Here is a 12,295-nt window from a genome sequence, read left to right on the forward strand (position 1 = left end):
AAACTTCTTCTAACCTTTAATTCATTTATTTTCTCACATGACAGATCTAAAGAGGTATTAGTAGCCACTAGTGGTTGACTCTCTTAACATAGGCTCGATCAATTTGACCAACCAGATGACATCTTCTAACCTTTAATTCATTTATGTGCTCACATGGCAAACATATAGAGGGGTTAGCAGCCACCAGTGGTCACCTGTCTCGAAATGAAATAGGTCAAGTTGACCAACCTTATAACCACCAAATAAATAAATCTAAGTTATACTTTTTCTTTCTTGAATGACTTTATATTGTAACATAGAATTACATTCATTTATCCTAAGTAGTTTTAAGCTCATAACAATATGCACCTATTTATTATTAAGTTTTAGTTTTGTTGCCCTTTGAACTATAACTACCATCCATAACATTTTAAGTTTTAAATCACTCAGGGCATGAGCAGCTCCCATGCATGCCTCATGTAACATTTTTATTATATCATTATTTATATTACTAGCTTATCTTAACTAACTTAAAACAATCCCTATTTTTAAAATTTTGTTATTTTTATAATAATAAATAAATATGAAAAACATGAAATAAATTACTGATCTAATCTTCCTTTTTATCTTGCTGTTGATTCATGAGGATATTTTAGCCTACTTTTTTACGCTAGCAGTAGTAATGCACTAAATATATTGTATTTAATTAAACAGTGCACCAAAGAACTATACTAATAACATACAAAAGTAGACAAGTTCCCTTAACTCTCACAATTTTTTATGGCTTTCTAACTATGCTACAAGAGCCATTACAAATTCATCCAAGCTAATCATTAAGTTTCTCATTGGAACATTGCTTGTACTCTGAGTGATACTGACCATCTGTTCACAACATTATGCAATAAGTTATTTGGCAGATGAAAACTGTGACTTTCTATCAGTTATATGTAATGTATAATTAAATGTAAGAGAGAACTATTAACGTATCCTGAAAGAAACAATGAGACTTGTGGGTGGTGCAGAAAGGATCTGATTTTCTACCACTAACTCTGTAATAACCAAACAAAATTGAAGACTATAAAAACTATGGTTTGCCTGAGAATTGACAACTGTATATTGAGCAATCTACATTTAATTTCTTATTTTTTCAAGAGGTTGTGGAAAAATTACAGAAGACAAGGTGGCTAGGGAAAATTGTCACATTTCACCACTAGGAGAAATTCAGGATTTTTAAAATACTTTTTAGTAGAATTAGAAACTCAAAACTTGTATACTATTACAATATGAATTATTAGCTACGATATTATACTATACTAATTGGTATAATGCAATAAAAAACTTTGAATGCAAGGCACTAAAACCTTTATATCATGCATAGTAGAGGATATCTTTATCTAGATTTTGAAATCATGAAATAAACATCCAATTAAACCACACTTTACACTTTCTACAACACTTACATAGTTTTGAAAGTAATGTCATTAGGGCTAACTTTGATGTTGTAGATCTATTTCCTCAAACCCATTGTCATGATGCAATACAACTTACTACAGAAATTATTTCATAATGTGCCATACAGATAGTCAACATGAAACAGGAGAGTGTAATCAAACTATTACAGATAGCTATAGTTAATTGCTATCAATACAGAGGATCCTACTTTGTTCACTAGGAATGAAAACAAATTCATACAGGTTCATGTGATACTTTCATATGCCTGTTAATTGAACTTTTGTTGGCTATTTGGCAAGCAGTTGGCTGGACTGAAGATAACACATTAAAGTTGTGTCCACATAAACTTGTTTTTGTTCTACAATGGATTATGTTTTGAATTACTTTGCTTGGGTTCACCTACTATCTGTTTAGTATTTACTGTAAACCCAAATTTTGAAAAAGATAATACTTGTTGCTTGTTTCAACCAACATCATTAGAAAATCTACTGTAGTATACAAAATATTTAACAAATTGGAAAGAGGCATTAGAAACTCACAAAAAGTTAGTAATCATTATCCATGAAATTCACCAACATTTTTACCTCAACAGAGGAATGACCGCTTCAGCACAACTGAGAACGTGTGGGTTGGTTGTGTTTCGATAAAGAGCATTATGGAAATCTCCAATACTGAAACATAAAAAACATTTGATATTTCTTTTCAACAGAAGATTACTCTAAAAAGTAATAAAACTGTGTAAGTCACTTGATTAGTATATTTAGTAAATAGCTAAGTAATGGAATTGTGTTGCTCACTCAATTAGTATGTAGAGTAAATAGCTGAATAATAGAACTGTGTCAGTCACTTGATGTGTAAATATAGTAAGCAGCAAAGTAACAGATTTGTGCCAATCACCTGCATAGATGCACATGTACTTCCTGTTAAAATACTCTAAGAACTATGTTTTGAAAGTGTGGTATGTACATTAGAGAAGCAATTCCAGATTCACAGTTTATCAACTATGAGTGTTTCTTGAGTAAACAGTAAAGTTAACTTTCACAGCAGGATGTAAGGTGAAGTGTAGCTTTTAGAAAGTTAATCATATTTTATTCACTATGTGCACTTGTGAAAGTGATTATTACACATCTTTAAAATCTTGGGTAAATAACAATTAAAACATATAATTATAAACCAATATAGGCGACTTAAAATAATCTGATTTGTCAGTCACTACAGATGACTTAAAATAATCTGATTTGCCAGTCACTACAGGTGATTTAAAACAATATGATTTGTCAGTCACTATAGGTGATTTAAAACAATATGATTTGTCAGTCACGATAGGTGATTTAAAACAAAATGTGTAATATATATAAAATTCTGTCATGGCATCTACTGACATAAGATGGGCTGAATGTTAATATTTTTATTTTTAATGTGTGTATTTAAATTCTTCCATAATGAAATTTCAGACTTATCACTTTATATTCTTATGCAAAACCACATTACAGTGTGGAAAGAGAACAAAATTATAGCCAAATTCAACAGCAATTTGCATATTTCACAAGCTATGGTATATTCCATGAAACAAAAATCACATCAGTAGAGATACTGGTACAACTGTACCATTGTATTAACATGTATAACTTTGTGATCATATTACCTCAAGTAACATGAAATAAAATAGGGTGAAACAGAGGTAGTAAGATAGATCAATCTTGACATATCTTAATATACTGTTTCACTCTTATTTTATTTCATTTTATCACTGGTAGGAGCCTTTGCTAGTTTTCCTGATGGTGATTACAGTAACTTTTAAAATTACTCTAAACAATATTATACAAATCTTTATACTGTTTATCATGATAGAAGCTATTATGACTTACAGTCATGTGAAAAAATTAGGACACCCCATGAAAGCCTGTGTATTTTTGTAACAAATTTGGTTATATGGATATTTAATCTCAATTTTAACAATATACTGAGAGATTAAAGTAACATAACTAAACAATTAAAACTGAAGAAAAGACTTATCAAGACCTTCTGTAAATGTAATTCTACAACAATGCATATTCTAACTGAGGAAAAAGTTAGGGCACCCCCACATTTATTCCCACTTAAAATGGCTCAACTCATGCACAGGTGTATCACACCAGGTGCACATGAATAGAAGATCGTTACTCAGCATTTTGAATGAGGCTTGCCCTATTTAAACTTCAGACATTTAGTTTGGTATGCTCCTGACTGTTGAAGTGAGAGTGAGCACCATGGTGAGAGCAAAAGAGCTGTCTGAGGCCTTCAGAAAGAAAATTGTAGCAGCTAATGGCTCTGATAAGGGATTTAAAAAGATCTCAAAAGATTTTGAAATCAGCCATTCCACTGTCTGGAAAATAGTCAACAAGTGAAGGACTTTCAAAACAACTGCCAACATGCCCAGGTCTGGTCATCCAAGCAAGTTCACCCCAAGAGCAGACCGCAAGATGCTAAAAGAGGTCTCCAAACACCCTAAAATGTCATCACGGGACCTACAACAGGCTCTGGCTACTGTTGATGTGAAAGTGCATGCCTCTACAATCAGAAAGAAACTGCACAAGTTTAACTTGCACGGGAGGTGTGCAAGGAGGAAATCTTTGCTCTCTAAGAGAAACATCAAGGCCAGACTGAAGTTTGCCAGAGAGAATGTAGACAAAGACCAGGACTTCTGGAATAATGTTCTTTGGACAGATGAGTCCAAAATTGAATTATATGGACACCAGAACAGAGGACATGTTTGGCATAAACCAAATACAGAATTCCAGGAAAAGAACCTCATACCAACTGTGAAGCATGGAGGTGGAAGTGTCATGGTTTGGGGCTGCTTTGCTGCAGCAGGACCTGGACAAATCACAATCACTGAATCCACCACGAATTCTACTGTGTATTGGAGAGTGTTTCAGGAACATGTGAGACCATCTTTAAGAAAATTCAAGCTGAAGTAGAACTGGACCCTGCAACACAACAATGACTCAAAACATGCCAGTAAATCCACCAAGAACTGGCTGAAAACTAAGAAATGATGAGTCCTGAAATGGCTGAGTCAAAGCCTAGATCTTAATCCCATTGAGATGCTGTGGGGTGACTTGAAACGGGCTGTACGTGCAAGAAACCCCTCAAACATCTCACAGCTGCAAGAATTCTGCATTGAGGAGTGGGGCAAACTTTATTCAGACCAATGTCAGAGACTGGTACATGGCTACAAGAAGCATCTCACTACACTTATTTCAGCCAAAGGGGGTAACACTAGCTATTAGGGGGTAGGGTGCCCTAACTTTTTCCTCAGTTAGAATATGCATTTTTGTAGAATTACATTTACAGAAGATCTTGAAATGTCTTTTCTTCAGTTTTAATTGTTTAGTTATATTCCTATAATCTCTCAGTATTGTTAAAATTGAGATTAAATATCTATATATCCAAACATGTTACAAAAATACACAGGCTTTCATAGGGTGTCCTAATTTTTTTCACATTACTGTAAGTATGCATGGCAATCATAACGACTTGAACAAAATGATGAAACTAAAATATGCATTAAAACCTACAGTTTCCAAAGTTTGAACTGGCATTAAGACTGTGTTATTTAAAAAAAAAAAAAGTCATAAAAACTTTAATGTCTGTTTTTAAAAGTTCTGGGCTGAGAAAATGATTAGATATTTTAAAGAAATTTGAATCTTCCACAAAAATGAAAAAAATATCTTAAACTGAGTTTTTATTCAGATTTTACCTTATAGAACAAAATATTAAAAAGTAGGTATACCGATTGAAAGTGTCACCAACACCACTTGTTGTTCGTAAGAAAAACTGAAACATAGGTTGAAAATTTGGATCAGCATAAAGGTCAAGATCTTCAGAGGTCATGCCATGCTTTGCAATCTGTGCCTCAACGTGTTCCCCCTTATACTCACTAAGATAATTCAGTGCAAGGGCTACTGTAAGACAAGGTAGGTCAAGCAGTGTGTGAAACACCTTGAAAGAAATAAAAAAATGTTTATCAAGTCAACAATAAAACTGGATCTTATCAGAAGTCACATATAAACTTATATAAAGCACTAGATTCTTCTACATGTAACACATTTACATAGACCTTATGTACGTAGCATGATAGAGTACTGGACGGACACAGAGAATAGACAGATACAAAGTATAATGGTAATTACTGACTTTTATTGAGAAACAAAGATGGTAAATTCTTGGTGTGCAACTGAGTGGCACAGTACTGATGATGGCTGACAGATACGTAGTTTTATTGAATGTTAGATGTCATAAATGGATCTCAGCTATTTATCAAAAGAGCTGTAATTGTTTGCTCATCACTAACAGTGTTTGCATCTCTTACTATTAGACAGTTGAAAACATAAACCACCATTTACCAAGACAGAATTCAATTCCAAATATACAATGCAGTTTTCCATGTCATAAGAAAGAAAAACAAACACATAAAATTTAAGAATTTATTCCATAAGTATGCTAATAATTACATGTTAAAAAATTAAACTGTCATTATCCATGATCAGTACTGAGTTTATTATTGATCAAGGTAGAAAATTTGTTTTTATCAGAAGACAAAATTAACTCTCTCAGCACAGGGCTGACCAATTTTACCAACCACATAATCTTTTTAATGATATATGAAGTCTTTAGAGATTTGATACTAACTGCATCTTAAACTTGAGGTATCATTCTTTACTCTTTGAAAGCCTCACAAACATCATATTCCTTGATGTGTCCATTAACAAGTCATTCAAAGATTGTATCCGTTAACATTATGATGCTTGGCTAAATAAAGACAATTATGCTTTAACACCGAGTGGTATAATGAAAAGGGTATCAGCATCAACAATAGTGGATTGGATTTCAAAAGTTTGGAAAGAAATGTCACACAATATTATTAGAAAATCGTTTTCAAAATGTTTGTTTATCCAATGCAGAAGATGGAACACAAGATGACATTCTTTGGGACAATGGTGAATCAAGTGATGAAGATACTTCAACTTCAGAACATAACAATGAGTCAGAAGAAACATTGGAGTACCATTCTGATTAAACAAACATTATTGTAATGAAAACTGTAAATTTCCTGTATACTTTATATATATTTTATTTCATTATAAATACATTATTACCATTTTTGATTCATTAATAAACTCTTCTGAAACATATTTACTCTTTTCTAACTATTATCCATTTTTTTTCTTGAAAATCCCTTTTTAAAAGTGGGGTGCATCTTAAATTTCAAGTAATATGGGTATATATGTATATATCATGTAACAGATAATTAAATAATTATTGTGGTGGATAAAAAACAAAGTCTTCCTACTCTTACTATTAAGATGAAACTATAAATTAAAAGTACATTATGAAACCTAGAGTAACTTACTTCAATACAAGTTTGTTGTGACAGAAATGCCGGAAGAATTTGAATAAAATGATGTTCAAATAACGACGGACTCCAGGCCAACATCTGGAATATAAAAGTTTGATAATTATTAAAACTTTTCTCACATTAAACTGTGTTTCTAAAAGATAACCACTCCACACAACAAGTTATATCTTAAGCAACTGTAAAAACGTTTTTTGCACAAACAACAAACCTTTGAATGAAACTTCCACCCTAGACATAATACAATACAGGAACTTGTTATGACACAATCAGCATTACACTACAGATGAACCACAGCAAAAGAATGGGTGAGTGGTTCTGGTGAGAATCTATACCAAGCTACTTCAGAAGCACTACTCAATTCATCATAGCAAAGACTGGTAGAAAACCACATTGAAAATACAGTCGAGAAACCAATGTAGATAAAGAATTTTAAAAATTGAACTACTTTCTAAGAATAAAGTAAAACTCATGGAGTGTGTGACATGGCAAGGAAGGGAGAATACTGGAGCATCACTTGGTGGGAAAGTGTATTCACTTCATATAGCTTGTCCAGTACAGATGGCACTGCACTGTCTCCTATATGGTGTTAGAGTCACAAACATCAGTGTGGAATGTAAGGGCTACTGAAATGGCCTGTATATTTAAGAAGGTCAGCAAACTAAGCATGTGTAGTGTGGACAAAGCAGTAAGTGAAGCCTTAAATACAAAGTATGCATATAGTGTGGCTAGGGCATTCAGTGAAGCCTTGAATACTAAGCATATGTGTAGTATGACGAGGGCAATAGGTGAATCCTTGAATACTAAGTATGTGTAGCATAGCTAGAGCAATAAGTGAAGCCTTGAATATTAAGTGTGTATAGCATGGATAAGGACAGTAAGTATAGCCTGAAATACTAAGTATGTGTAGCATGGATACAGCAGTAAGTGAAGCCTTGAATACTAAGTATGTGTAGTGTGACTAGCACAGTAAGTGAAGCCTTGAATACTAAGTATGTGTAGTGTGACTAGCACAGTAAATGAAGCCTTGAATACTAAAGTATGAGTAGTATGACTAGGACAGTAAGTGAAGCTTTGAATACTAAGTATGTGTAGCATGGCTAGAGTCTTAAGTGAAGCTTTGTATATTAAGTATGTTTAATGTGGCTAGAACAGTTACAATTGTTAATAAACACTAACATCATAAGGGGATAAATAATCTCAAACCTGTGACCAGCTCATCCAGCTGGTTGGTCACAACCACATAGAGTGGTCTGGTTCTAAGTGGAGGGGATAACCTGTACAACAGGTAGGTGTATCTTTGCCCCCTGTTTTATCATGGGATGTATCCACTTAGTTTCATAGAAGCCCATCTTAAGAGAAGCTCTCCATATTGACCTCCCCAGTGGATCAGTACTGAGGCAGCAAGGATGTTCCCACTCCACTAGAAGAAAACAAGCAGGAAGAATTTTATGTAAGGGAGAACAACACTAGTTGCAGAGATTGAACAGAAATTATCTCTCATTTATATAAGGTTATAACACTAGAAGACCATGCAATGGTTTATTTTTAATAAAGACAGCAGAAGCTAACCAGAAATGTGGTCCACATCTGGTGTTTTTGGAAGTAGGAGAACATACTAGGTAGTAAAACTCAGTAGCTGCTAAAGCAGTCTTGAGAAAAACTGTCAACATGGGCAATAAACAGGGTCAAAGGAGTGTAACATTTTCTGTTATCTCCTACATGATGCACATATTGGGAGAGAAAAGTATTTCACTGGCCACATTGTCTCCTGTGCACATATGTGTTGTGTCTGTATTATTTTTTTTTACTTGCAAGTAAAAGAAACAATCATCAGATCAGCTCCTTTCCAGAATGATATGAGGAAGATGAAAGTCAGAGACAAAATAAACCATAATGTGGTATAAAAAATGCAAGTTGGAGGGCGTACATTCACTTTTCTGACTGCAATATCTCATCAAGGGGGCATTGATGGCCAGAAGCAAGACACACCAGATGAAGGGTGACAAGAGACAGATAAAATGAGTCATATCCTCTAAAACAGACAAGCCATGTGAATAGATTAACCCCAATGGTCAAAGTGGATGGAAATAAGACATGCCAAAAGAAGGGCTATCATAGCAAAAAAAAATAAAAACAGTGATGTTGATTGCCTCATTAAGAAGCAGTTTGAGTGAGACAACAGAAAATTGTCAGATAAAGACAAAGAATATGGCCAGAACCTGAACAATTGTACAGAGAAGAAAGTAGGAAAATGACTGAAGAACATCTAAATAACTGTTCAGAGCAGCCCAAGTGTTGGAAAAGAAGAAATGGTTTGGGAACAAAAATTAACTTTTTCCTGTAATAGAGAATGCAGAAGACATCCAAAGTAAAGCTATCAGTAATACCTTCCAAAACCAGTAAGGAGAATAAATTTGCCTTAAGAGAAAGCTGGCATAGAAAGGAGAGAATCAAAGGTTTGAATGGAGAATAAATCAGAACCCTATTAAATAAATAAAGTTCCCAGTGTGGAAAATAAAATGAATGAGGACTGGATTCAGAAGAGGTTCATGAAAACTGGCAAAAGAACAACAATAAAAAAAAACAGGGAAGGTAATCAACAATGCCACTCTTGTTTGTTTGATATTTGCTCCTACATTTCATTTTTAAATCATCATTACATATTTTGTCAGTCCATTAGGAAATATCTGAGCACTTTCAGCAGTCATTTTCATTAGAACTTGCCACCAGTGTTAAAACAGACTGGAACCAGTCCACAGGCCCCAGGCACACTGGGGAAATAGATGACTCTGGAACTGGTAATTTTAGAAACAGGTGGGCCTCTCTCAAGCATCAGATGCAAATATATATGCAAGATAAGGAAGAGTCAGACAACCTGGAGGGATGGCAAATATACCAGCTTTGATAAATTACTCACTTGCAAAAGTAAATTGCAAAAGTGAATAATTAATAACAGCAAGGAAGAAAAATGGGCTATTTTATGAGAAAAACCACTCATTTAGTAAGAAACCAGGAAAGAGCCAAACATGGAACATCATAGTGGAAATATGGAGGATTGATGTCTAGATAAAAAATAAGAAAAGGGTCATCAAGAGACAAATAATACAATATGAAGAATATGGTAATATGTGTTGTGAATTAAAGACAGCCTTCAAAAAGAAGGCTAAGAGAAGGACAGGCACACATAAAGAGGATAATCCAGACTCAGTAAGCATGCCACCAGGTCTCTAGGGTTTGAGGCTAGAAACCATAAAAGTGAAGGCTGTGACAGAAGGGAGTTACAAATTCATCAACAACACAAATAAACAGAACCACCAGGAACAAATTGTTCATAAATTCAGGGCTTCCAGGAAATGAAAGGACAACAATGAGATGTTGTTGTGAGCCTCAAAGCAGATCTAAAGAACAAAAAAGCAGAGGTCCAAAAAGCAAGTACTTCCCTGTACGTTGATGATAGAAAGGATAGTAGGGTTGTTGAGATGGATCAAAACAAAATTTCTAGACACTTCTAATAAAATACATTGGTAGGCCCAAGGAAATGCCTATATATGAAGGACATTAACACAGAAAGACTGCTATGCAGAAGATCAAATGTCAAAAATGGTGAAGATACTTAGAACCTCACCAAAGTAGAGAGGAACCCATAAACATCTGGTAGGAATCACTAAAAACATTTAAGACAGCACAAAACCAAGAGATACAGGGAAAGGGAGAGAAATAAGGGAAGACAGTGGATCGAGGGATATTTTCATTAATTTGTCAGAACATACTTTAAGAGAACACAAAAGGACACATCGAAATGAAAGAGGGGCATAAGAAAGGAGAGAGTCTTCAAAAGGTTCCACACATAGGAAGAAAATAAGACATGAAGGCCTAGAAAAACAAGAGCTCCAGTCTCTCAGAAATAAAACTGATCACACACACAACCAAGGTGATAAAGACTCCCAAAGAAATCTGTATCTCAGTTAATATTGACTTAGAAGCCTAACCACCTAACCCAAACAAGCAGACTCCCAAGAAAGGAAGGTCTCAACAGGTTTTGATTCTGAAAACAGAGCTACGAGATGCTAACTGTCCACATAGCAGAAAAATGCTAACATAAAAAATGCATTTTCCACTTAAAGTACTCAGAACTGAGGCAGAAACAAATGGGTGTAAGCACTGAACAACAAAGAAATTTCCTGAGAGAAAAGCCTGTGTGACCCAAGGGTTTCCTGCAATGCCAGTCCACAAGCTCCCATAAGACCAAAGCTGAGGGATAGTTCCAGAAACATCTGACCACTAAGCCTTATGATGGCTAGCCTCTTGGGAGGTAAAGACATCTAGAAAGAGCCACAGGATGAAGAACTTGTCAAAACCTAGTGAATGAAGAAAGGGTGCAAAATAGAATTCTTTGAGATAAAACTTCAAAGGATATGATATGTCACTAAAGCAAAACTAAAAATAATAAAGGAAATGGAGCAATGAAGAACAAGTTTGTGTGACATTTCCCAGTTATGCAGTCTCAGAAAGAAAGAGTAAAGAAGACACCAAGTTAAGAAGCTGAGTAAGAAAAAACAAAGAAAGCAGACTAAAGGTAAAAGAATCAAAGTGGGAGAAGAAAACATCCATTCTGCAAGAAGTTTAAGAAATAAAAGCATTAGAAATGAAGAATTTCAGCCATGTAGAAGGAGTCTTAATTTCAAAGAGGGTATGGTAACTGAAAGTAAACAAGAAGCAGAAACATAAATGTCAGTAATAATTAAGTGAAGGAGAAAAATTATTTGACATTAAGCCTTCAAGAAGCTTGCCTATGAATCAGTAAGAACAAATGAGGTAAGAGAAAGAAAATGCCCAATATCTCAATTAGCAAAGCAGCAAAAAACAGAAGAGTTAGAACCAAAGACATAACTGAAAGAGCTGGTCAGAGGTATCCATAGACGAGAAAAACACTGCAGAAGCTACAGGATCAACAGGGCATTGAGATGCAAGTCCAAGATTATACATGTAGGTTAGAAACAGCCACATGATGTCAAAAGGCAGAAACAACGATCACACTCAGCTATTAATGAAATAAATTAAACAGAATCTGAATATAATAAGTAGGATTGAACAAACTCCCCAAAATTGGACAGTGTTAATACCATTTTTATTTCTACATTGTTTACCTTTTTTTTTCCAGTAGGTTTGGTATGGCTGTGGTACTTAAGCCTTGGCTATTTATATAATAATGAAACAATTAATTATTAACTTCAGCCAAAACCTGAACACTGAAAATCTTATAGTATGATTAAAAGAAATCAAAGGAACATAAGAAAAGTTAAATAATTCCCATAAAAAAACTAAATACAATTAATTAGAATCTGTATTTTCCTTTCTTGAAATCAAAAAGACTTCCACAAAGATAACACTTCAGACGTTAATGAAAAGTTTAAAACAATAAGCACAAAAAATGATTGAACACTGCTGTGTCAAGAATGATCT

At 34.3% G+C, this 12,295-nt stretch overlaps 1 protein-coding gene across 1 annotated transcript in view; it reads right to left on the minus strand.

Moving 5' to 3' along the window:
* The window catches only part of LOC143236041 (AP-5 complex subunit zeta-1-like), a 63,499-nt gene that overhangs the window by 19,639 nt on the left and 31,565 nt on the right, over window positions 1–12,295 (minus strand). The window contains 3 exon segments of the mRNA XM_076474273.1: window positions 2,016–2,102; window positions 5,207–5,415; window positions 6,827–6,910. Coding sequence (XP_076330388.1) covers window positions 2,016–2,102; window positions 5,207–5,415; window positions 6,827–6,910 — 380 coding nt within the window.

The sequence above is a fragment of the Tachypleus tridentatus genome, chromosome 13, assembly GCF_004210375.1.
Source record: "Tachypleus tridentatus isolate NWPU-2018 chromosome 13, ASM421037v1, whole genome shotgun sequence".
In the NCBI taxonomy this organism is placed as follows: domain Eukaryota; kingdom Metazoa; phylum Arthropoda; class Merostomata; order Xiphosura; family Limulidae; genus Tachypleus; species Tachypleus tridentatus.